Source organism: Poecilia reticulata, chromosome 5 (genome assembly GCF_904066995.2).
Source record: "Poecilia reticulata chromosome 5, P_reticulata-male-v2, whole genome shotgun sequence".
NCBI classification, from domain to species: domain Eukaryota; kingdom Metazoa; phylum Chordata; class Actinopteri; order Cyprinodontiformes; family Poeciliidae; genus Poecilia; species Poecilia reticulata.
Genome location: NC_088834.1, coordinates 8,432,508 through 8,459,820, shown reverse-complemented (window position 1 = coordinate 8,459,820; position 27,313 = coordinate 8,432,508). Strand labels below are relative to the sequence as shown.

The 27,313-nt window shown below is 38.8% G+C and overlaps 2 protein-coding genes across 8 annotated transcripts in view; one reads left to right on the top strand and one right to left on the bottom strand.

The window, feature by feature from the left end:
• matn4 (matrilin 4) overlaps window positions 1-2,520 on the bottom strand; it is a 28,327-nt gene extending 25,807 nt beyond the window's left edge. For 3 of the 7 annotated variants that reach the window (XM_081606955.1, XM_081606957.1, XM_081606958.1), the window contains exon 1: window positions 2,022-2,519. The gene's annotated coding sequence lies outside the window, so the exon portion shown is untranslated. Of the gene's footprint in view, window positions 1-2,021 lie in introns of all 7 variants that reach the window. The other 4 variants (XM_081606959.1, XM_081606956.1, XM_081606960.1 and 1 more) reach the window with 2 other exon arrangements.
• On the top strand, window positions 1,681-16,229 carry rbpjl (recombination signal binding protein for immunoglobulin kappa J region-like). Its single transcript, XM_081606962.1, has 11 exons — window positions 1,681-2,074; window positions 5,076-5,210; window positions 5,629-5,699; window positions 5,825-5,940; window positions 6,940-7,114; window positions 7,828-7,965; window positions 9,128-9,240; window positions 11,845-11,985; window positions 12,115-12,270; window positions 12,487-12,590; window positions 14,281-16,229. The coding sequence occupies exons 1-11, from the start codon at window positions 1,833-1,835 to the stop codon at window positions 14,579-14,581; spliced, it is 1,692 nt and encodes a 563-aa protein (XP_081463088.1). The 5' UTR covers window positions 1,681-1,832; the 3' UTR covers window positions 14,582-16,229.
• The last annotated feature ends 11,084 nt before the right edge of the window (window positions 16,230-27,313 follow it).

Below are 27,313 nucleotides of genomic sequence, written 5' to 3'. Positions count from 1 at the left end.
TGTCATATTGGACATTCCTCTTAAACTATTTGCTTTAAGAGTGCTTTTCCTTTTAACTCTTAGATTTTAGAGGCTAAGCAGATACTGAAAGCCCCTTAAGTGTTCAATGGTGTTCAATGAACAGGAGTAACGCACTCTTTATCTTGAAATAATGACCACATTCAATAAGTCTAAGCTTGCTCAAAAATCAAGTTATTCCTTTCCAAACATTATCAAAAGCCCATAAGTCATTGTCCAAAAATCTAAAAATTGTCCAATAAGTACTAAACTCTTGAGAGTTCATCAAAGTGCTTCCTGCCACCAATACCTGTCACCTCAAAAAAATGTGCAACTTCCCTAGGAGAACAGAAGTGGCCCAATTAAAGAACTGGGATTACATGTCTAAAAATATAAGAATATAATTATGATGGTTAAGATATAAAATTGTTTTAAATGTAGGACCACATGTTGTAGATTTTATGCATTTATAAGAAAGCAATTAAACTTAACTTCTATTTTATGGTCTTGTGAGTTGATATCTGAAGAACAACTCTGACATTATTCTCCCTTGTTTGCCCACTGAGTATGATGTAAGATGATCCTCTCAAGTGGAGCGGAAATTAAAGCAGGAGTAAAGAGGGTGAGAAAAGAGAGGAACGGCATGTACAGATGAAGTAAAAAAAAAAGAGTTATACTGTATATATATAAAATATAATTTCTCTGTAGATTTAACAGACAGTTTGGAGCTGAGATGAAAAAGGAAAGCAAAGATGTAGACCATGTGTTCATACACACTGACGCAGAAAGATATTCTGATGTAATTGTGGGCAGAGACAGTCTCCCAGTCACTGGACCATTTTTTTAGTGATTTGAGATTTGAGTGACAGCTGGAGCGCACATACAGATGAACACACAGCACTTCTTGTTAGTGGCGTTAGATTGGAAGCAGATGTTGACTCTGCTACTGTTAGCAGTTTTGTTGACTGCCTGACTGTTTTACTGGAGCTCAACCATCTCACTGAAATACCTGCTGAGCTCCTATAGATCTACTTGAGCCAGAATTCAACGCCTTGTTTGAACCTATACGCGGCTGCAACATCCAAAAGCAAAAAGATTAACATTTTAAATTCCCTTCCAAGTCATACTTGGTTTGATAAAAGAAAGAGTTTCTGATAGCTTAACAGTGTTTCTGATAGCAAAGCCCAACACTTAATATTGGCTATGGTTTCATTAGAGGTTAGAAATAAGGAGCAAAGTGGTTTGACAACCGATTTCACACTTATATGTGAAGTATCTAGTTGATGCAGAAATATTAAATTGCCTCAATTGGTTATAATGGTCAACAGAATCTTGGATCCAATGACCCTTCATCTGTCTATGTGTGTGTAGACTCAGTTTCAGTTTGATTTTTATTTATTTCTGCTTAGACAGGTTGACTAATCAGTCTGACTTTCTGACCACCACCTTCATGCTGCCTGTACACAGCGTCACCTCCAGGCAACCAGTGGGAACCTAGAGCATTGCTCTCTCACTCACTCACTCACTTGCATTCATTCATTCAAACAAAAACGTTCAAACTCTACAGCGGCATCATTATCCACTTTCAAAATTTCGAAAATATCAAAAAATTGGTCAGCTTTTTACGCCTTTTTTTACAGCAGCACCATTTTGCTAAAAAAAAAAAAGATTTGTTAACTTTATTTATTAGTCCTTAGATCGAAACAGGAACATATTAAAAATGTGTAAAGTTATTGGTGAAAACAATAATAAACGAAACAAACCACAACAACCACTTGGAATCTGTAACCTCTGAAAAGATTCATACTTTTTAAGCTGCACAAGTTTTTCTCCTTATGCAAAAAGCGTTGGTAAATGATACTAAAATGGTCTTAGGATGTTCCCCGTTTTTCGACAGATTATTAACCCAAATCTCTCTCGGTCTGTCAGAAACGTCCATGCAACAGGCGCTATTCTCCCATACAGACTCCGCTCTGCTCCCCACCTTCCCACTTCCCCCCGACCCGACAAACCCGCTGACTCACCTGGGGACGCTGATGCCTTGGCACGACGCACCGCGGACCGGCGGATGGGACAGGTAGGCCGGTTAGCACCGAGGTTCTTCACCTCCGGAACAAAAAAGCAATTTGCACACAACAAAAAACGGTTCCCCGGGTCAGAGGCCGTAAGGTCGCGGTTCAAAGTATCCCAAGCTTTTGTCAGGGGAACCGTGAGGAATGAGCGCTTGGACGTGAAAATGCGCTGAAGGTCTAACCTCTCATTGAGGAACCGATGGAATGAAGGAGTTGAGTTGAGTTGAGGTATTAGGATCCCAGGAGAAAATTAGGGGAGGGGGAGACCGCACCCCCTGCTAAAATACGAATATCAGTGAGAGCTGAGGAGAGTTTGGAGCAGAGGTGAACCGGTAACCACTACATACTTTCTGAGGCGTATGCGAACATAAACTTGCACAATTCATCTTTAATTGAAGTATCAATAATAATAAACATATATGTGTGAATAAGTTGCTGCCTACATGGCAATTAAAATGAATGAAACAAAAAACAGGGCGATATTTCATCATTTAACATATAAGTGAGCCAAAGAGCCACTTCTGTTGGCCTGAGTCTAGAACCGCTCAGGGCTGCAGGTCAGAGGCATTTTGTTAGCAAGTTTTCTATCATTCTTATAGCTTGATAGGAAACCAGCTGATTCCAATGATGCAATGTGATAGATAGATAGATAGATAGATAGATAGATAGATAGATAGATAGATAGATAGATAGATAGATAGATAGATAGATAGATAGATAGATAGATAGATAGATAGATAGATAGATAGATAGATAGATAGAGGCAGTGTTTATGTAGATATCTTTATCTACATAGATAAATGTAGATAAAGATATGTATAGTTAGACATATATATCTTGCCCAGAAAGATAAATACTTTTCTAAATTGTTCCCAATTCATATAGGTTTAGACTTCTAAAAGGCTCTTTTTGTTCAATGTTGTTTACATTTTCTTTCTCTAAATCTCCCTGTAATTAATAAATGTGGTTGTCTTATTTTCTGTTTCGAATTAGAAATAAAAATCTTACAATGGATGAACATGAGTACTGATGTTGTTGAACGTGGGGGAAGCCGGAGCACCCGGAGTGAACCCACACCTACACGGGGAGACATTTCCCACCGTGCAGCCCTGACTTTTTAATATTAAAATGTCCAATTAACAATTAACAACAATAATGTTCCAATTACTGCCAATCGCCCAACCCACACATGGCTCCACCCTCCTTTCAAATCTAATATACTGGAGACATAAGGTGGTGTCTCTGCTGGATGGACTTTACAACACCAGTTGAGTCATGCATGCTTGTATCACTGAAACTCTTGACTAGAGCAACAAGTGCAGCAGAATATTTACTTTCTGGAGGTAGGAGGTCGTTCTCCCCCTCCCCCACCCGCTTTGTCCTCAGCCCATTCAGTGTTTCTCCTGGAGGTCTGAGCTCCTAACTTACTGTTCTTTGACCTTTTGAAGAGGTGACTGTCACCTTGGTGACTGACCACACTAACAGCTACATCCACGCAGGTTTAAACCGTGTGAATGGGATCGCCCTCAAACATGGGCAAAATGTTGGTAATGGCTCAGAAAGCAAGCATGTAAAGCAGGCTGCTCTGATTTACATCAGTGTGCTGGAAAAGGTGAAAAAAACATTAATTTTTTTGTATATGTTTTCCTTCCCCCTCTCTCTTTATGAAAGTCAGGTTGACACATATTGAACATGTAAATGTTTTCCTACTTAGGGCAGTTGTCTGCTCAGGTCTTGCTCTGTTTGCTTTTCTGTGTTAACATTTCCAGAAAACTTTGTTCAATATTCTGAGTTAAAGGTTTTGGTCACATAAATGCAACAAAAATAAATTGTAGCACACTGACTTTTTGATTATATAAATATGCCATATTCTATTCTGTCAGCAATAAAAAATATGTTAGTTTTTAAGATTTTCATGGTTTTGTCCTGAGGGACGGAAGTTGCATCTACAAATAAACAGTCATGTCTTTTCTATTCAACCATCAGTCATACAATTCAAATCTGTCCTATTGTTCTTTAAAATCCTGCCTTCTTCTCTCCTCTTTTTGTGTTGACAGATTTCATTATGTGTGACATTCCAGAGTCCAGGCCTCTGGGACTTTTTTTTGCTTTTGCCTCCTTATTACTTTGTTACAGTGGAGAGAAAACTCAGTTAATGTGACAACAGCCTAACAGAACAATTTGACCAATAGTTACTGTTTAACTGATCTACTGGAAAATCAGTTGAGCAGAAAATCCACTGACTAAACAGACTAAGCTAAACTAAACAGAAAATCCACAAACAAATGGAAAACTTAAAATCAATTTTAACTTATTATTATTAACACACCTGAGTTAATGTGCAGAACTACTGTGACTACAAATGGAGATAGTAGGTGATATGGTTGAAGAAAGAGTTATTTATTCAAGCTGGGTTGAGGAGAAAAGTGACAGTAAATGGTCAGTGAGAGTTCTGCTTTAGACTCTAGAGGAGTCCAGATGATTTACTGTTTTTGTAGATGTGAAAGAAGGATATATATCACATTGGTACTACTTAAGGAAGTTAAGCAAGACAGAGAAGTATGTGAGAGGTTTGGCAGACAAGAATGGTGGGGAGGAGTCTGGTAGGTTTGGTGGATGGGTCAGAGGTGGGGGTGGGTCACCTTTGTTTGATTGGTTAGTAGAACAAAATGCTGAATCATGTGGAAATCTGAAGGCATATAGGACTAAGCTGAACATTTTAGTGTAACATTCAATTTGTTTACGCAATGTTGTGAAATTCAATTCAATTTTCACATTTTATTAATCCAAATTCATGCCAAGAGGGAAAAAAAATACTTTTTAAAAAGCAATATAATTTGACTAGATTCAACTAGGTTTTCCAAAATGAAAGTACTTTATTTGCTTCAAAATATTGGAAAGCAACATGTTTGCTATGCTGCTCCATCATGACTAATTAATATAAAAAACTGTACAAATAATACACTCTGTGGCTGTATATTACTGACACCATCATCATCCAATTAGGAGACTTGACCCGGGCTTTCAAGGCTGTCATCTTCTGGGTGGAGCGAGAGAGGCAAAACGGGAAGCTCATGCAGACCAGAGCGTCACCATCCTGCACGCCAAGGTTGCTCAGAAGTCTTATGGCAACGAGAAAAGGTCTGGTAATGTGTCTCTGGTATTGAAAAAAGCATTCTGCAATGCAAAAGATAACAGAAATAAAAAATGCAACAATATGGCTAACTTGAAATAACCCCCCATTTATGTCGTTGTATTTTTATCTAATGTGAAGTCATGACACATTAGAGGCTCTTTGAACCTGTTGGACATGTTCCTGCTTTGAACTGCAGGAAAAATTGACTAAAAACTCTGATAATATGCTTAAGTTTAGAGTTTTAGGAAGAAGCAGATAAGAGTAAAGCAAGAATAAAATGTCTGACTAATAAGAAATGAGACCGTACAGTAAGAACAGACTTAGAACCTGAGAAAAAGTTCAGTACAGTTATTAAAATGTGCATAAAAGTGCAAAAACTGCCTGTATATTTAAATTTGATGTAGTCTCCCACATCCCCATCAGGTTTTTCTGCCCTCCACCTTGTGTTTATATCAGCGGTCATGGATGGAGAGTCATGCAGGATCATTTGAAAGGTAACATGACAAAAACATTTAAGTTAAGACATCAAATAATCCTCTTCAATCTAAATTATTTCTTCTTCTATCTGACTCCCTACCACCCCATCATTCCCTATTTTCTTTCACCACTTGTCCTGCAGCGGGAGGTTATGGGGACTCAGTTTATCGGATATGTGGTTACATGTGTCTGGACAGCTCCAGTCAGTCACAAGCAGACACATTCAAGCTGCTCTTTGATGAGCAACCAAACTCAAGGGTGAGGAAGCTATGATCTATGTTTTGCACAAATGTGGTGTTAGAATTCATGTTTTGTTTCCAAATACTTTTTTTTGGCACCAATATTATCTAACTTCAACCATCAAAATCATTTTCTTTTGTATGTTTTGTTGGCTCTAGTGGCCTTTATTTGGTATTGAAAAGGATTTTCAGATGATAAATTATTTTGGTTGCCTTCAAGAAAGTTTATTTAGAAATGAAAGGGTACGCTCATGGTTTGAGGAGCCGGTTCAGACGTCGGTTCCTCGATCCGGTCACCATGTTCTCAGGAGGAGCAGAGGCACTTTCATCCAGCCCCTGGGAACAGTTGTCCAGATCTTTAGGGCACCAGAATCACAGAGGGATTCATGGGAGCTTGGCTGCCTGGTCTACATGTGTTTTGTGAATCTGGAGAAGGTTTACAACACACTCCCCCAAGGGTCAAAGGTCATGGCCTCCTGTGTGTCCTGGAGCAATTTGCAGTTGGGTGCAAAATGGACAAGTGTCCATTATCCCGACCCAGAAATCTCGGATTGCTGGTTGGAGGTTAGACTCCACCTCAAATGGAGAAGTTCAAGTATCTTGATGTTTTGTTCATAAGTGGTAAACTGTAGAGCAGTTTGAATTAACAGGTGATTAACAGGATTCAACAGCATTTAACGACGTGCTGAGGAGCTATCAAAGTCATTTTAATCAGGTAAACTTTGAGCAGCCCCAGAATTTGCTGGAGGGATTATAAAACCCTTCTGGAAACTGTCTGTTATCCTCCAGAATGAGCTGGAAACGGCATCTGGGTGTCCAGATGGACTCATGGTTAATTACAGCAGCATTCGGTTCCCTGAGAAAAAAACAAAGCTGTACTCCTGCTTTTGTTTTTCTGGCTTAGAGATAATTGAAAGTTTTCTCTAAAAGTAGTTTGAGACAGAATTATCCCAGTAAGTTCTAGTTTCTGTTACTGTTTTTTTCGTTTTGACACTGACTGTCTTTGTTTCTCCTGCAGTTGTTTGCTTGTGCAAAGTCTCTCTTCATCTCCGACCAGGACAAGAGGAAGCATTTTTGCCTGCTGCTGCGACTTTTTTTAGGCAACAGACAGGAAGTGGGTTCCTTCCAAAGCAGGATGATCAAAGTGATCTCCAAACCTTCCCAGAAGAGACAGTCCATGAAGAATGCTGACTGTGAGTCACACTTTTCAATCCAGGAAATCCATCTGTGTTTTTATTTACTTTACTTTTACAACAAAGCAAAGTAAATTTGTCACAGTAGAATGTTGTACAAATTGTGAAATAAACAACAAAGCATTAAGGTAGAAAGGAAGACAAGAAAATCAATATAGAGAAAAGAATTAGCTTGAATTAAAGTTATTGAATTTAGCATGTATTTTTCTGGGTATACTCATTCTTAAATACCCACATCAGTGTGAAATTTTGAGACAAATCAGAGACTAATTAAGTTTGACCCTCTTCAGTAGTCAAATCTGGATCTTTTGGTGAACCAGTGTAGTTATAAGTGTGTCATTGGGGCAGTTAGCATTTTTATGGGGCAGACATTTAGTTTGGTATTACAGCACAATGTTTGGCTTTATTTTGTGTCGCTTAATCAGTGAACCAGAGTTTACTGAAATGATGAATGCACCAACACATCCAAGTCTACAATTTTTACTAGAACAATAAAAAAATATAAGATTCATAATATGTAGACATGAACTTTAATTATTAAGCAGTGTTTTAGGGGTCTAACAGTGCACAACCACCATGATGGTCTGTTCATTACAGCAGAAGATGGGAACGATGCATGAAATATCAAAATGTTACTCTCTTACTCTTCACAGAAAGACCTGAGGTATGAATAAGTGTAGTGTGTCTGACAGTGTGCCTTTATGTATTTCCAGTGTGTATATCCTCCTGCTCCAAAGTGGCTTTGTTCAACCGTTTACGCTCTCAGACGGTCAGCACTCGTTACCTCTCGGTGGACAGAGGAGCTTTCATAGCCAGCGCCAGACAGTGGACAGCCTTCACCATCATCATGGGTAAATGTGTGTGTGTGTCACTGCTGGTGTGCTACCTGTAAAGTATCTTCAAAGCTTTTTGTATTCAGACGTGGTCATGCATCCTTTAAAATTTCACATGATTAGAACGTGCAAAAAATTCTCCAAGTTCTCATTAATCAATCTCTCTAGAGTATCCAGGGTTAAATGCTAATGTTTAGCACCAGTTTGCTGTAAAACTGGGGACATTAATGTCCATGGAAGAAGGTTGATAAGCCAATGGATGTACTCCATAATGTACTCTAACAGTGTGTTACAGGTCCTTGGAAGAGAAACAGGTGCTCAGCATCACAGGTCCTCCACCATACCCAACATTGTGCCGGAGATGCTTTATCACATCTTCAAACATGGAACGTTTGTTAGGATTAATCCACATGTTTAAGTTTTTGATATTAGGACAGATTTTTTTTTTCTTCAGAATTCCTCCAACGCAGCAAGATTTTATGCAATTACAATCAAATAGTTGCAAAGACTAAATCTTTGTAGCAGTTCTCTAATTGAGATATGAACATTGTTTTCCCACCTGTACATTACCTTTTACCATGCCTGGTGACAAGGTAAACATGGGTCCTCGTCATTTTTATGCTGTTTTTAAGGGTTGGCAATAAATATGGATGATGAAATGTGCATCCAACAGTTGAATTGAAACAAAATTGAAATAAAAAAAACACAGAATAAAGGTTGGATATGGTAAAGTGCCAAAATGTATATTTATCTTCACAAAAATGCTGACTCATGAGGTCTAACAGCAAATATCTCTGTAATAAAATAGCATCAAAGTTCTCCCTTCAGCTATCAGACAGCTCACCTCATAATTCAGCCTCCCTGCGTTAATAAAGACGCTGTATGTGTAAGCAGGTATTCATCAGCATTTTCCCCCTCACAAGTCTGCTGTAGCCCACCTAAAGGTCAGGGAGGTTATTTATGTAGCACGATGCTTCGAGAGCGCAGACCTCCCACAGCCAAAACCTCAGCCTCAAAGTGATCATCCATCAGCACTCCTCACACCATCTCCACATCACTCCTACTGTCACAAAAAATACTCTACTGTATGGAAATTAAAAGGTTTAATAAGAAAACATTTATTCACATGGTGGAAATATTTCTATGAATAATCACACAAAGTTCTTGTGTGTGTTTGTAGTGGATGACCAGCGTTCTGACCACGGCGGGATTGTGCTGAGTGAAGGCTTCATCTGTTACGGTTCTGTGGTCCAGTTAATTTGCACTGAGTCAGGAGTTGCCCTGCCACCCATGGTAACACACACACACACGCACGCAGACATGCACACACACGCACACACACATGCAGATTTAGGGCAAGGACCTCAGTTTTGCTGCCATATTATTAGACTTATGTATTGCTGTCATGCTTTGTTTCCTAAGAGAGAACTGTCACTTTAAATACTGTAGTGTGAATAAGCTACATCAAAAGGTTTCTGAATTATTAAATTACCAAAATAGGATCAGTCATATAGGAGAAACTTGGACATATCTCAACAAGAACAGCATAGGAATTTTGAGCTTATGATAATATTCATGCTGTGCAGAGTTTGGAATGAAACCTGCAGGAATAAAAGATTATTTAGACTAGACCAGAAAAAGGGACATTTTGAAGTGACATGAAGAAAACAGCTGAAAGTAACCAAAATGTCAGGTGTGTGTGTGCAGTGCAGTGGACATGAATAAGTTCATGTTTTGGATTATAGTTTTGTCATTAACTCATTGTTGTTAAGGGTACAAAAACATTATTAATGTCAGTTTAATCTTGTATTTAGAAACAGTTTTTGGTCAGATTTTTTTTTTCTTTGAATACAAATATGCTAACATGATCATTTTTTGAATATCCTTATTTAACTCAAATTTTCATCCAAAGGAACCAAGAGAAAATTTGTCTATTGAGAGTTTCCATCAAAATAGTTACCTTACCTCTTAAGTAGCAATTATGATTAATGAGTAGCCTGAGAAAATTTGAAGAGAATAATCTCTCACTCTGTTTTTGTCCTTGTTCTATAATTGCAGAGCATTTAAAATGGCTCCTATCCCTTCATCCCAACATAATATCAACTCTGACCCTTAGATGGTTATGTGAACATTTAGTCCCATAAATTGTTCTCCATTTTCTCCCATCATCCAATTTATTCCATACTCAGATAAATGTCTGAGCACAGAGTCCCTCATTTTTCGCTGAACAGACCTTTTCTTACACCCCTTGAGCTGCTGACACAACACACTCTGCTGTGGGTCCTGTGGAAGTCGGTTAAATTATACCCTCATGCTACACCTCTATATGTTATTGTAGTCGATTCCTATTACTGCACAGCTTGTTTAAAGTTAGAGAAATTTTGCCTGCTAAGTTGTTAGCGTGACAAGATTGTTGGCTCTGATTCCTTTAGTGGTTTTCTCCCAGATGTCTAAGGTTGGATGTATGGACCATAAAGTTCAACCAGATCAGCAGATTTAAGTATTAAAACAACATGTTTAATATCTTGTGAGCTGTGGAGTCAGAAGGGTTTTAATTCTCGGCTGTTAATATTTACGATCTGGACCTTAAACATAAAATTACCAAAATTAAACGACTGAAATATTTTTTATTAATTGACTGGACAGACAAGCTTGATTTTGAGATTGTTATTAGCTCCCTTAATAAACATTGATTATTCATATTAATATGCACACATACATTGTAACTGGTCAAAATTATTAAATCAAACAATGTTTTCACTACTTGAAAACAACAACTACAGATGAGAAAGAACAGAGAGGGAAGGATGAGACACACAGCTGCTAGAATTACAGACGGGCTTATGTGGTTTAGTAATTTCCTGGACATACTGACCAATCAAAGTGCTTTTACATAAAAGCTACACTTACAAGCCATACTCATACCACTGCAGATCGATTGACTGCTTGCTCAGCAACACATTATCCTGCATCAGGGGAGGAAGCTGGCGCCAAGCTTATAACTTTTCAATTGCGATGCAACTATTATTCTCAGGAAGCCATTCTGCAGAGCAACAACTCTTCCTCTTTGCTCTTTCCATCTACATGTTTGTCCTCTTGATATCCATTATTGCCAGGAAATTCAAACCAATATGTAAAAGGAAACATTTCTGTACAGTCATCAATATTCCAAAACATTTACATTTTTAAACCTCATAAAACAGTCTTGGCCTTTTTGTGAGAAATGACTCAGAGAGACTTTGTCTTGCTAGTGAGCACGTTTTTTTTAACTAAATGATAGCATTAAGTAGCCTGCATGAGTGAATAGCACTGTAGAAGGAAGCTTAACAGGCTGCCTTTGTGATTATGCTTTGATTTTACTTTGCCTCAACTACAAGGATAACATAGGATGCACAGGCACCTCTCAGCTGTCAGAACTGTGACAAGAGCAAAAACACTGCACTGTCTGCTATGTCTAATTCATTTACAGCAACCTGTCTGACCAGAACAAAGGGATATTGAGTTATTTCCATTAAGCCATGCTCAAGTCTGGGGTTTCCATGACTTACAGTGATTACATTATTGTAAGCTGTCCAGAATGAAATAAGTTAGCATGCTTCCATGTTGAATATCACTTTTTTTAAATAGCCCAGGGTATGCAGACCCCATCCTGCCTAACATGAGTTATAGGAAGCCCCCCTGCCCAGCTGTGAGTTGGTGAAAGGTTTACTGCATGTAAATATTTGGATACAACTCTAATGCACCACAAAAAAGTTAAGTGAGGCGTTTTTAGTAAAATCTCAGCTTGTTCCTTTAGCTTACTAAACTCGCTTTCACAGGAATTCGATTTTTTTTATTTTTCTGCAGAAATTATCTTTGAGGGTCTGAAAACATTCCTGAGATTTTTGATCCCTTCAGGTTATCCGGAAGGTCAACAAGCAGCACGCCATCTTAGACGTGGACGAACCCGTTTCTCAGCTACACAAGTGTGCCTTTCAGTTCAGAGACAATCCCAACTCTTATCTGTGCCTGTTGAACGATACCATCATACAGTACCAGGTAAAGCATCACCTCACTCTATTTTCCTTTCTTTCTATGCTCCGTTTACTTTATCTTTAATTATTTTCATTATCTCAATCTCTATGTCAACTTGTCTTCTGACGTCTCCTCCACCTTTACTCTGATGAGGCTCCGTCCAGCATCAGAGACTCCAGCAGGGTGGTGCTAAACGATGGATCCTGCTGGACCATTATTGGCGTGGAAGTGGTTGAATTCACCTTTAATCAGGGTTTGGCCTGCATTCAGACTCCAGTCAGTCCTTTTCCTGTTATTAATGGGTTAGAGGTGAGTTTGTCAGAACATGACTAATTAAAAAACATTGTGGAGTTCTTTTCCACAGATCTTCTTAAATCAGTTTCACCTCATCTGGTTACATGTTGACACTACAGACATCAGCATTATTTAAATGGGTTAATCTGTGGTTCTATTTAGCCTAATATAAAATTGAACAAATATCTGAGATAAAAATATAGTCTTCATAAATTCCCTATGTTTTTGAAGGTGAATGGTGGAGGACATGTTGCCATGCTGGAGATCCATGGAGAAAACTTCAGCCCTCACCTCAAGATGTTGTTTGGGAACAGAGAAGCTGAGACGATGTTCAAGTGAGTTCAATAAGGGGAAATCCAGATTATGACAGGAGGGAGGTAAACAGAGAAATACTGGGTAAACTTTAAATTGGAGCAAGTCAGTGAAGCTGTAGAGAGATATTGTTAAAAGATAAATAATCCATCCATCCATCCATCTATCCGTTTTCTTCCGCTTATCCGGGGTCGGGTCGCGGGGGCAGCAGCTTCAGAAGGGAGGCCCAGACTTCCCTCTCCCCAGCCACTTCTTCCAGCTCCTCCGGGGGAATCCCAAGGCGTTCCCAGGCAAGCTGAGAGACATAGTCCCTCCAGCGTGTCCTGGGTCTTCCCCGAGGCCTCCTCCCGGTGGGACGTGCCCGAAACACCTCACCAGGGAGGCGTCCAGGAGGCATCCTGACCAGATGCCCGAGCCACCTCAACTGGCTCCTCTCGACGTGGAGGAGCAGCGGCTCTTCTCTGAGTCCCTCCCGGATGACCGAGCTTCTCACCCTATCTCTAAGGGAGAGCCCAGCCACCCTGCGGAGGAAACCCATTTCTGCCGCTTGTACCCATGTTCTCGTTCTTTCGGTCATGACCCAAAGCTCATGACCATAGCTGAGGATGGGAACGTAGATCGACCGGTAAATCGAGAGCTTCGCTTTTTGGCTCAGCTCTCTCTTCACCACGATGAACCGGTACAGCGCCCGCTTCACGGCAGACGCTGCCCCAATCTGCCTGTCGATCTCCCGTTCCCTTCTTCCCTCATTCGTGAACAAGATCCCCAGATACATAAACTCCTCCACTTGAGGCAGGACGACCCCCCTGACCCGGAGAAGGCACTCTACCCTTTTCCGGCTCAAAACCATGGCTTTGGATTTGGAGGCACTGAGCCTCATCCAAGATAAATAATTGCAGATTAGAAAAGACGTATGCAAAGAGTCATATTGAAAACTTTAACACAGTAAGCATCACATGGAGCAACTCAGCAGCTCGGCCTACAGGGAGACTCCTCCACTTAAATCTTCTGTGGGAGCTTTTAATTTACAGGATGATTCTGCAAAAACTGGACAGCCATCCATCCTCTTACTGAATCTCACACAGGATGAAAGCAGTTCCTCTGACGCAAGAACTGGCCTCAGATCCCACACCTGAAGAGCTGGGGAGTCATACTTCAGGGTCTCTGGTAGAGGACGGCTCACCACAAGTTTCTGCCAGAAATCCTCCCAGCAGCTCGGCCGTATCTAGGAAAGCCTTGTTTGAATAACTTATCCCTCCACAATGTGCTGCTTGTACGAAAAGCTGCAGCCAGACGGCAGCATGACCTTTCATAACCACACAGCCCCAAAGTGTAATTTCACTTTAAATGACAAATGACTATTTCTTTGGTTTTGTTTATTTTACGCTACTTTTGTTTTTTCATTTTGTCAACTTTGTGTAAATTATGGAAGGTTTTTAAATGGTTTTACTTTTTGCTGAATTTTTACACACAATTGTCCATAATAACAATACAAAGTCCTGGATGTAATTTATTTGTCATTTGAGCTGTAACACATTAAATAGAAATATTATACACCATCTTAGTTATTACCTGACTTTTAGTGATCCTAGCCACTACTTGTGGAAATATACACGTAACATCAAGTGACAAATGTGAAGAAGAATTATTTATTCTCTTGCTTTTATTCCCATAAGTCTTACTCCTCTGTTTCATGCACTTTTCTCTCTTTAGGTCTCCCAAATCTCTGCTCTGCGTCATCCCAGATGTTTCGGTTTATAGTGACAGCTGGCACTGTTTTCGTCGCATTATCACCCTTCCTTTGTCGCTCAGCAGAACTGACGGCCTCATTTACCGAACATCCTACAGCTTCACCTACACCCCGGAGCTCCACCTGCCTGCATCCTCCCGAGGAGCAGCCGGAGGCAGAGAGGGAGGGGTAGATGGAGGCCAGGAGGACGGGGAGGACATCCTGTTAGAGACAATTCATCAAGAGTTCACCAGAACTAATTTTCACCTCTTCATGCAGAGTTAACCAGCTTGTTTACGGTCCTCAGCTGAATTTAATATTATGAAACAAAGAAATAAGGCCTGCAGTCTGGTCCAATTACATGAAATCACTCATTGTAGTCCTTTGTAGACTTATTTGTTCTTGCAGAAATACATTTTACATGAGGGTGTCCAATGAAGGGTTTAAAAAAGTAGTAATTATTTGTTAACATGGTTCTTTCAGTGGGTTTGATCTAAATCCAAAGGAAAGATCTGAATTCAAACCTTGCAGGAAGCTCATCTGTGTTGAATACAGAGAGCAAACACTGACTTTTTGCAGCCATCAGAAAGACACATTTTGGTATGTCTAATATAATATTATAATGTGTATTGAAAAAGAAATAAAATCTTGAAACAAAAGACGTGTTGACTGCTCTGTGACAGGATGTTGTTTCTGAAGGGACAGACTCACCATCTGAGGGCTGCCTGCAGAGAGAATAAACTGCTTCCTATTGGATCCATTTAGAAACAGCTTTCAACTTCAGTTTCTGTGAAATGAAGGAAGCAAGAGTGTAATCTGTACCTTTTTATGTGCTAGTTTGTGACCCAGCTGTAATAATTTAAAGTCATGTAAGACAAACATGGTTGAGTTTCAAGTAACCACTACAGGTTTGCGGTAATCAGCATCATATACTGAGAAAGGGAGTTAGGAAACTAAACAATAATTTGATCAAGATCAGCTTGTGCATATAATTTATATAGTGAATATTTAAATGCTCCTGTTGGGCAAAGCATGGGGTCTTTCTCCAGACCTCTGTCTCCAGAAGTCATAGGGTAAGATTCATGGTGTGCAAAGTTGACAGGTTGCCAATCAGTCACAGGGACAGTGAAGCAAATTAAAGAAACATTTTAATGCAGAAGCGTGCCAAATAAGACAATGTTAAGAAATGCTTAAAGGTTTTTGTGTTTTTTTTTCACAAGGTACTTTTTATCTGACAAGACAACCTCATGAGAACATATTCTAATTTATTGAAAATGACTCTGCATGCTTTTGATCAATCTGAGGAAACCAGAATACCCAGAGAGCAACTTTACACAGAACTGCCAGGAATTTAACACAGGGCCTTTTGATGTGAGGCAACAGTATTTACAACCAAAGATCAGCAGAAAATTCACTGATTAAACGGCTTCAAATGAAAGGCAGATGCAACACATTGTAATCGTTTGTTTTTTAGCTACAGTGGCATTTTGGTTCTTAGTGGAATTGGGAGAGGAGAAAACTTTGTCACACTGGGTGAGAACATTCAGACTCCACACAAAACGGCCCCTGAGAGATGTGAACCAGAGACCTTCTAGGTGTTGGCCTACAGCGCTGACTGTGCTGGAACAGCGTTGACAGCCCGACTGACCCAAGTGTTACTTTGAGAGATTTGTGCCTCTTGCAGAGGTTCTGTTATGAAAGACAACAGTGCCATGTCACCAGTGCTGCTAATGTTTTTACTGCCTCTTTGATTTATCCAGCTCACATCTGATTAGACACACATTTTGGCTCTGAACTGTTGTTGGCTGAGTTCATAGTGACTCTTTATTTAGTTGTGATTTGCTTAAATCAGTTTTGAGCTTATGAAAATTTTAGCTGTTGTTTTTAGGCTTCTGTCTGACTAAACACTGCAATAATAATTGGTGGAATAAGGTTTTGTTAAATCAACAGTATCACAACTTTGCATATTTATGTATCTATTTGTATTTGTATTATGCATACATCTAATGTTATACATGTAAGCTTGGGTCATTACTAATCAGCTTCATCTTTAACAGCACTTTATTCTCTTTGTGCTATCCGTTTTACAGGAACCTAATATTTATGAAGGCATCTACATTGACCAGCCCAGTATAAAACTTGAGACGACACTTGAATAATTACTTTAGATTACCAATGATTGTTGAAAAGCTTTCTTTGCAAACTTTGTGAACAGATAAGTCAAGCTGCTCAGGTAGCCGTGTTTTCATGAGTTTAAGGATTATTTCTGTGGCTTTGCGTCTGGAATTGCCTCTGATCTTCTGCTGTGCTGCACATTAGACAGAAATGTTGGAAGCAGAATAAAGCGACGACAGATATCTTTTGGATCACATCCCATTTGTTTCCACCGCTCTACAATATTAGCCCTTGGCAATGTTAGGTTCTCAGTCCTTTTTTGTTAATCCAGTTAATCAAAGTGTCAGTTTGCAGCAAAACTCAAACACCAACAAAGTTTACTTTGCTCAGGCTTTTTAATTCCCTAAAAAGGTATTGTGATCAAGTCTCTGGTCAAACGAGCAACTAAAAAGCTCTTTTGTTTCCTCCAGAAAAAGCTTAAGAAAACCTCCCACACGGCTCTCCACTTGATTCTTTTTTGCATATCCTGGATGCCAATTGTTTTTACTGTAACACAGCGTCTCAACAGTTGATATGTTGTCCAACAATCACGCAGATCAGTTGTTACCAGGCTGATTGCAATCAAAAACTGCAAGTCGTTTGATTTATTTTTAATAAAGCCAGACTTGTTTTCTGCCAACATAAACTTCTAGTTTTACTTCATCAAAGTTACTTTCAAACTTGGAGTTTACTGAGTTTAGGTTGTTTGTTTGTTTTCTTCTTATGAAGTGTAGTTTTGTGAACAACCAGTTTCTTAAAAAAAAGTTTGGTTAATCAGGGAGAAGTTTTATGAAGGAAGTTAAAATAAGAACTTCTCAAAGCAGGAACTTTTCATCAGGAAGCCTCCTTAAAATCAATGAAACTAAAAACTGAATTCTACACTGTTTTACATTTGCATGAGATTGTAACGATTATCTTGTCATTCATTTCTCAACAAAACATTTTGGGACAAATGTAATGCTTTGTTCAACTCCTGTTGTTCTGCAGTTCTGGCAACATTTATGGAAGCTCACATCAAGGCCGACAGGGAAATTATGAATCATTATCGGGATATCAAAGGAGCTCATTTTTATTTAAATTGCAGAAATGTTTTTGGAAAAATGAAGGGAAGAAGAACAGAGGCTTTGTTGCATAAAGGACACATTCTTATTGGCTCCTTCAGCCCAATTTGATTTTGTCCAGATAAAAGGTTATGTACAGTACCTTGGCAATCTGTGCATTTTTAATAATATTTTTTGGTCAATCTAAAATATGTTTTCATGTCTGTAAAAATATCCTGCTGCGCTTGGCAGTGCATCACTGTGACAGTATGGGGCAGGACATGTTAAATGTTGAAATGACTACAAATGGCACAAAAAGAGGAAAAAACTGAATAACTTTTCTATTACTCAACCAGGCAAGAGAGGGAGTAAAGGGACATTGACCTTCCTTTCAGACCTCACATGTTGAAATTCTGAGAGGCACAGAAAGGCATGAGTCTTTCTTCCTGCTCACATTCTTCCTTCCTCTCCTCCTCTTCCTCATTATTAGCAAGACAAACACGTGTGAGAGAAAGGAGGAAGGAGACTGGTACAAACACAAGACCGTGGCGTCTCTGAACTGCTAATCTCTGTCATGTGGGAGAAACTTCAAACTAAAAGATTCACAAGCCCAAAATAGTGAAGGCCCACACGATTTTCCCTTCATCCCAGTCAATGAGAAGTCGCATGAAAGAGGCCATTCTGAGGTTCCCATCTACTGTAAAACACCCTCATTATTTATTTAAACTTTAACCTCCTTCCCTGTGTTACGTAAAGAAAATAGCTTAATGCATTTACAGCCTTTAGATTAAGTATAGCCTTTCTTAACCCCTTTATAATGACTTGTTCTTGTAATCACTTTTGAGAAAATAAGCTAATGATTGACAGCTTATCTTAGTTTTATGTGATATTATGTTGCTTATCTCCACTGAGCATTAGATGAGAGGTGAACAACACAGGATTGACACTTTGGTCAACACATTTCAGTCTGATTCAAATTGATCTCATCCATTGTAAGACAGCAGGTAAAACATAGTACTAGTTCTTACAACAAAGTTTGGACATCAGTAAGTAAAGAAATCTGCCACTAGAGTGCAATATTTGGCAGGGATACAACTGTTCTGATGGGCTGCACAGTGGCGCAGTTGGTAGAGCTGTTGCCTTGCAGCAAGAAGGTTCTGGGTTCGATTCCCAGCCTGGGGTCTTTCTGCATGGAGTTTGCATGTTCTCCCTGTGCATGCGTGGGTTTTCTCCGGATACTCCGATTTCCTCCCACAGTCCAAAAACATGACTGTTAGGTTAATTGGCCTCTCCAAATTGCCCCTAGGTATGAGTGTGTGCGCATGGTTGTGTGTCCTGTGTGTCTCTGTGTTGCCCTACGACAGACTGGCGACCTGTCCAGGGTGAACCCCGCCTCTCGCCCGAAACGTTAGCTGGAGATGGGCACCAGCAACCCTCCCGACCTCATTAAGGGACAAGGGTGCAAGAAAATGGATGGATGGATGGACAACTGTTCTGAAATGTCTTAAAAATACAGAGAACCATTAAAGAAAGTTGAATACTTATAAGGGTTTATTTCATCTGATTGAAGACCAAAAACCTGAAAAACTGTGGTTTGAGCAGTGAATGCAAGTTTAAGTTGGTGAGTTTAGTTTCAGGTTTAAGATTCAAACCTATGGGATTACAGAACGATTTTGAACCTCGATAAAAAAGACACGTGCACGTCTGTGTGAGAGGGTACAGGAGCTGTATTATAGAGGGGCCCTCCGGTTTCAGCACTCATATCCTTCACAGTGTGGTCACGGGGCCCCGGTCCCTCAGGTTCCCTTTTGTTTATTACAGTGGAATAAAGGAGTCTACTGTCCAGCACTGGTCTGCTCGGCCTCGGACGTCTACCTGCATGTCATCACCTCAGCATCACTGTGATAGACAGGCAGCAGGTTAAAAGACAAGAAATCAGTCCAAAATACAGAGGCAACGCAAAAAAAGAAAAGCCCAAAAAGTGGCAAAACAGAAAAAGCTTTAACATTTCTAAAAAGATTGTCTTTAAGAGTAAAGCGGTTCAGAAAAACAACAAAACACAGCAACAGACAAGTGTTGACATCAGATACAGTTCAGTAGATAAACTTTACATCATCAACGTGCAGCAATGTTTCCTCAGAAGGTGGATCTCATCAGTGATCTTGCTGCTCGCAGCTGTTCAGCTCTTGGTACTGACAGGTTCTGTCCGTATGAGGAATCCTCCTGGCAGACGATTCACAGAAACATGAGCAGAATGATAATTGTTTCAAGCAAATGGAGCATGTGAAACATGGAAGGAATGCTAATGACAGGTAATAGAGATTTATACCAGGTGAGAGTGTGACTTATGCTTTGAGACAAAGTAGGACTCAGAGAAGATGGTGGGGTTGTGTGGAGTATGTATGAAGAGTAAGTAGCTACTATTTAGAGAGATTATCCAGGGACAAATTTATGTGAACTAAAACAACTCAAACTATAAAACATTACAGAGCAGCTGAAAGAAAGACAACTAAATACATTTACAACTTTTAACTGTCCAAGGAGACACCTGATTGTCAAAGCACACACTGTGTGATTTCAATAATCGTTAAGGTCACACTGCGCAAACTCCATAAAAATGTATGAGTAACTTGTGTCATGCTGTAATTTTTTAAGATTTAACAGATGCAGAAATGTACAAAATGTGGCTACAGGAGGTCATCACCGGAATCTGACAAAGATACAGACCAACAAGAAGGAAAATGTTGAAATGAATGCTTTTCAGACTCCAAAAAGAGGAAGACTGGAATGAAGAACAGGAGAAAGTTGTGAAAGCACTAAGGCTGGGAAAAAGGAGAACAAGACTTTACTCATAGCAGTAGTCATACTACGCAAATGTTTCACTGTAAATCTTGCCAGATATTTGTTGTAAATCATCTTCAGCTGAATCAGCTACTGTTGAGTCTGTGACCCTGAATGACCACAGAATGTTGAATCAGACTTATGACCAATAGGTTTATGATTATAATTTGATGTGAAATCATTCTGCTGAAAATATGTGACTTATTTCTAGGGCCTAATTCCAGCTGCAGATTATTAAAATTTTAAACATAAATTGTTAGTTCCTCCAGCTTTGAGAAAGGTCATGCTCTAAAACATTCAAAGAGGTCAAATCGCAGTGGAAAAGAAAGACAAGATGGATGATTACATGATGGTAATGCTTCACGTTAAAGAAAAAAAATTCCTGCATGCTATCTCTGCTTTTTAGTAACATAATTCTTAACATGGACTATGTAAAATATAAGCAGTTTTTATGACAGTTTCACCTCATCAGAGTCACTCAACATACAGGTGGACTTTCCTTCTGTGCTCTGTCACTGAACAGAATATGTTGGTGGAGTATAAAGTTGGTTGTTTTTAAGAATTTCTGAGTCCGCAGTTGTGCTGTGTGTGTTTTTATTGAAAGACTGAACCAAAGGATGGTACCCAGCTGACACAGGATGTTTCTTCTTATTCAGAATTTCTCCACTTCTCTTTCTCTAACTTCCCCATAATGTTTAAAAGGTTCTCCTGACCTAATGTCAATGTTATATAATTTCAGGTGTAGTTTTGAATATAAAATTAGACAAATAACAGCCCAGATGAGTTTTAAGCAGTTAGATCAAATTCTCCTGACTCAGTGTGTGTTTGTGTTAGAGCATAATCCCCTGCTAATCCAGGACCTTTGCACATGCTGTGTGTCTGTGTTTTGTGCAACTGGTTGACTGTGCACAGAGGAAGTTGCCCTGTATTTCCAGACAGACTAGGGTCAGATGTAGAGCAAGACTACAAGCTTAAAGAATTTACGAGCCTCCGCAGACATGAAGCACCTTGTATCGTGGTGTGAAAAGCATTTTACGAGCGCCCAGTAAATTTTGCTCTTCATCATTCAACAGTCAGACATGTCTCAAACAACATATGTTTTGATGATTTTTGGGAGGCATTACCAAAACCGACAGCTTAGCAAGCAAGCTGGACCTCTGGGTTAATGTTGATTGAGTGAAAGGAACAGGCAGGAACAGCCACTCGGACCATACAGGAGTTCAAAGCAGGTTATTGTGTACAAATTTAATCAAGTTAAATCCCTATAATTTGTTTTCTTTGAATTCTTTAAATTAAATCCATGTGTTCTCCTTTAAAACCCAGCATGATCATTTGTTTACGTTTAAATATTCAGGTTCTCACAGTTTTATGTCTTTACCACACAGCTTCATTGAAATGTTTCCTCTATGAAATGCCATCTGGGACACAGATGTTTCAGAGAGTCGTATTTTAATCACATTATGTATGTGGACTGATGCCATGTGGATGTTAAACATAAACTGATATCGCCAAACTGATATGGAAAATACATTTAAATTCAAAAGTTATGTTTCAATTTAAGTCACATTGACGTTTTAACTTTTGTTCATTAATTATGGGCGTAGAGGGGAAAATAAAACTTTACATCAATGTTTGTTTTGCCAAACATGAACATTTTAATTAGTTGGGATTTCATTTCTCACTATAAATTCCAAACATCTCAGTATGAGATATTGACTCTAAAGTGTTTTAATATACTTACCAGTGTGGAGTATGTGCGTGTTTCAGTGACTCTTGACCTTTAATTAACCTTACTGACCTTCACATCTTCCTGTCAGCCTTTGACCTAAATTCAGCAGGACTTCAGGGAGAAAACACATGATGACAGAAACACACACCCTGCTCACACAACCATGCTCAACAGTTGGTTTGCACATTTTTGTTATAACTACAATTTGAAAAATTATTTATAATATCCAAATTTTACAACAGTTGCAGGTTCTAACTAAGCTGCTGCTTAAGACCCTTAATCATCAGCGGCCTCCTATAAATGCTTGAATTTTTCACACAAATTATAGATTTTTATTGTTGAGATTAAGAAATAAATTTTTATTTGATAGCTTCAGCATAAATACATTGAATGATTGTTTGATCTAAGACTCAAATGTTTATTCATTCAGCTCAGTTTGTTCACAACTATATTCTAGAAGTGAAAAATTATCAGTTTTAGCAGTTAAGCTGGTAAAATCACGAAGCCAATTGTCTCCCTCCCAGATTCTACCAGATCTGTTTTGAAACACTCTTAGTTTTGGTGACGTTCTTAACAGGTAAAAAGGCACCAAATCAAATTTTGCTGAAGGCTTCATACAATCTTGGGCGAGCTTTGAGCTCTGTTGACACTGAAAGTGAATCTGTTTCCTGACAGGAAGCGTTTACCCACAGGAAGGCTGAGGACAGACACGTGAACGCAGTCACACGTAGAGTCACAGACAGTAGTAAAATGTAGCCTTTCTCTCTATGGTTTTCTCAATGTGTCCTCCATTTATATGAAGCTGTGCACCAGTTATTTTGTGCTGAAACTTGATTTTGCCCCATAAAAAATCAGGTTGCTCATCCTGTAAATTACAACCTATAGACCTATAGTTATGTTTTTCTATCCAACAGCTTATTATTTGAGACAGTGCTGCTCACTTGCTAAAAAGAAACCCCAAACAGAAGTATTTATGTCTAAACAGCAGAGAGCCCTGCTGATTGTAGTAATAATTGTGTAACTAAAGCAATGTGTCATTTCTGATGTATTTTTTACAAGCTGTACTTTTATCTTTCAGCTGTTTCCACAATGTTAGAACTTGCCTAAATGAAGCTGAAATTATTGATTTCTAACTGGGTGGCATAAGTGGAATTTTTGAAACATTATTCAACTTAAAATAAAAAAGACTAACTGCCACAAAATAGAAATATTACAAGCATGCCAAAATGTTTGGACACAACTGGTGTAAAGTGCTAATTGCTTGATTTGAGTATAGAAATATTGTTCTAATTAATTGATCATGATCACATGATAAACTGTAAATAGGCTATTTGTGGTTCCCACACAGTAAAGAGACCAAAAAAAGTATTTTAAATGATAAAAAATGATCATTTATCTCTTAGGTGCTTTATTAAATAATAAACCACAACTTTCTCATAACCATAAAACAACATAGGTAAAATACCATTTAAGGTCTTTGATATTCAGTCACCGAACTGCTGTGCAAACAACTTGTTTAACTGTAAAGTTAAACACAACGTAGACACATTTTATTTTCCTCCCCTTAGCATCAAAAACAGAAGAAAAAAAAAATCAGAACAAGAATGTAGGTTTTGTTCAAGTCAATAGGCCTTATGTTGTGTTCAATCATCACAGGTGAGCTTTATGAGCAACAGATGAAGCAGGCTGCATAAGAAGTGATGAAGGACTGGAGGAATCAACAAGAGGAGGCGAGGAGCTCAATGAAGCCTTTCTTATCTTAAGAAGAAAAGTACAGTAGGAGTCTATCTGGTGTTGAGAAAAGAGGGAGGAGCTGAAATACAGGTGGGTTTGGTTAGGAGGGGAGGAGGTGGTGAGCGGAGTGGGAGGGGTCAGAGAGGACTGCCAGGAGGCTCCTGTGTGGAGGGTACAGCCTGGAACCAGCTTATTACTGGAACCAGTCAAACACGAAACCCATCTCTGCTGCTGTTGGCTAACATTACTATGAGCCTAAGGGTCATGTGTCTCTGCTTGTTTCTTGTACCACCAGTTTTATTTTGAACTCTTCTTTGTTTATTCCAGTTAGTTTTTCCCCTTCTGAGCATGTTTTTTCATGCACAATTGAAAACACATGCACAAAACAACTATCTCTTTATCACTGTCTGACATTAAATATGACCCAAAGCAAATAAAGTAATCAGCCAGGATATCATGAAGAAAATGTCACATCTGGCTTGTCCTTCGGTGCAATTTCAAGATGCCTGAAGGTGCAAACTGTTGTATGCAAGCAAAAGCACCATGTTAAGCCATTTTATCATTTTAGTGTGTGCAGCTAAGCAATGAACATGTTTTGGTGACAAATGTGTATTTTTCTACCACAAAGTAAAAATATGCCAAACTTTACTTGTGTTAAAGGGTCAACACATTAAACTATTTCCTTGCCAAACTTCAATTAGCATTATATTGCAGAAAAGAAGCAGCGCTACAAAGAATATCACAGATAAAGTCACAAATGATGAATTTGGAATATTCTTTTGTTTTTTAATGCTGGATTTGGGAGATATGTTTCTTCTCTGTTTTGATGCTACATTACAAACCTTGTGTTGTTTGTTTTTGTATGACAATAACCTCAACTATGGAAAAGCTCTGTAAATGAGCATAGTCTGCAATTGTTGTAGTGTTTAGTGTTGCAGTTTTAGTTGAAACCAAGCACTCTTCTCAAAAGACATGAGCTAATAAATGAAAAAGAAGATCTTGGGTAGATGCTGTTGAATATGCTGAAAGGCTACTTAGAGAAGAAGTATTCAAATGGGTCTTAGTTACAAAGTGGTTTAAGATATACAACCATTACAAAGCTCCAGCTCAGGTTTATTGAAAGTGTTCCTAATACAGCCTATTTTGCTATGAGTACAAGGCGATGTTGCAGGATGTTGCTTTCTCTTATTCCATGGTCATATCCGTGCTATGAGCTGTCCAGTTTTTTATCTGAACAGCACTACACTGTTTGATATGAAACCAACTTTGGATGACATGCTAAATGCCAAACAGATTTCATCAAAGTGACCTTCCTGTTCTGTGAAAACTCATTGACCTGTGTGACGGGGTTCTCTTATGCTCGGACAAACAAAAAAATGACTGACCAAGGCCAGAGATCACGTTGGTGAAATTTATTCAGTTCAAGTGAACAAAAGAGTGGCGACATACAAAGACGTCCAAGGCAGGTTCAACAGCAGACAAGACAACAGTACCTTCCATGTAAGAGTCCCTCACCTTCACTGTGATCTGGCAGGCGTCTAGCCACAGACTGCCTCCCTGTGGCGCAGAGCCACGATATTTTTTCAAAAGTAAGACATTTCAAACATTTCAAGGAACTTGTGTGTACATTCCCCTGATGTTTAAGCATCCATGGTTGAGTTACTGGGTAAATAAAGCTGAGTGCAAGTCATAAAACTCAAATATTTGAGGGACGTCTAACATTTAGTCTGGGCTCTGATAGAAAGTCTCAGGTGGTCCATTCATGGGTTCCAGACATTACAAGGCTGCATTTGTAAATAGGCGTAAATATTCAAAACCAGCAGAGCTGAGTCTGATTTATAGCTACAAATATTTCTGTGACTTGTACTTTCATATCACTAATGACTGACTTTATTTTTGTAGTCTTCATTTCTGCAGACATTGTGTTTAAGCCAAGACTGGGCTGACAGATTCTCCCTGAATTCAGTCAAATTTGCTCTTAGCATATAATATTAGTCTACATTTTCAGAAAAACAGAGTAGAAATATAAAAGATATTGTGTGATAAACTCCAATTCTTTACACTCATTTCACTGTGATAAAGGGATTATTTTGCATCCCTCTCTGTCTCTGCTGGAGATTTAGTTCACATGACCACTCTGGTGCTGATCTACCTGACCGAGCTAAAGGGTCAAATAAATCTTTGTGACCTGGCAATGGGACCAGAACATTACCTGTCTCAAAAAGTCAGTGTGTGCATGCATATGAGAGATCATTTGCTTTCTTTGTTTTTGGTTGTGTCTCTTTACTGATCCTTCTGCAACTTATCTAATAATTTCTAAAAATGTGATATTTGCAAAACCTGGAAACATTGTTTTTTTTTTTTGTTTTTTGTTTTTTTTTACCACAAACAGTATTGCATTTGCTAAATAGATTTTTATTGCAAAAATATTTTCATTCTCTTGCACTGGACAAACATCTAATATGTATGTGGCCATGTGACGTCCAGATGTAATTCATCAGGAAGCTGAACTTACTAAAATACACCAAGAAAAATCTATTCACAATAAAGGAAGAGATCAAAGAAAAAGTTAGAGATAGAGAGTGAGGTATCATATTAGGTTTTTACAATGTTGCAGAGATATCAGAAGACATTTCTAATGCCTTGGGAACTCGTACTTATTGCAGTTCCTGCTGTTTGACGCCAGAGGGGGGAAGACACCATGCCAAAGATATTTGGCTTCAGTTTTCTGAGCTGCAAACCTTTTCAGATAATAAAAGACATGAATGTGCAGAATTCCTCAAATCTGTGGTATAATTTGAGTGTCCTGATCTAATTAGGAGAATATAAATAAGAAAAAACAAACCACAAATCAACTAACAATCTTTTATTGTGTGTTACAGGATATTGCTTTTTTTCCCTCCCCCTTGTATGTAGATTAGTTGCCTATACAATACATGTTGGATTTAATATGGATATTGAGCATTACTTTATTTTCTTGTTATAAATCCCAGATGTTCTTAAATACACACTTTAGATTTGTTGTAATCCTCATGTATCTCAACTATATAAATTTTTAAACCCTCTTGGCTTTCAGTTAAGTCTATCATTTAAAATATGCCCTAAAACACACTGAGGTGAAAACGTTTAAAGCTGTAACGGTTAGCTTACCAAGAGAATGAAAAGGTATTTGTTCACGTTGACTGCGTACAGATTTTTCAAGACAAAGCTAATGTACACAATCACTTGAAAAGTATCAATATTCTGCAGACAGGACAAAGTTTTCCTCAGACATCCACACACAGCTGTGTGTGGATAGTTTCAGGTCATCCTGAAAGCTATGGGTTTCCACAATAAGTGTAAGGCTGTGTGGTGACCGTTGTACTCACTATGTACAATTGATTGTACCCTGAGTGCAGCTGCCCATGCACCATCTGGGTTTTTATGAAGAGAGTCAGCAAGGAGTTGAATAGCATGAAACAAACTGAGAGGATTAGGAGGTAAGTTCATACATAGTGCAGAAGCTCATCCAGTATTTAG

Excerpts from the sequence above, each read along its gene's own strand:
- rbpjl (XM_081606962.1), top strand. The coding sequence starts at position 1,833 with ATGCAAAAAGCGTTGGTAAATGATACTAAAATGGTCTTAGGATGTTCC. Across the intron at positions 5,700-5,824 it reads CATGCAGGATCATTTGAAAG|CGGGAGGTTATGGGGACTCA; the intron begins GTAACATGACAA and ends CTTGTCCTGCAG. Across the intron at positions 12,271-12,486 it reads CTGTTATTAATGGGTTAGAG|GTGAATGGTGGAGGACATGT; the intron begins GTGAGTTTGTCA and ends ATGTTTTTGAAG.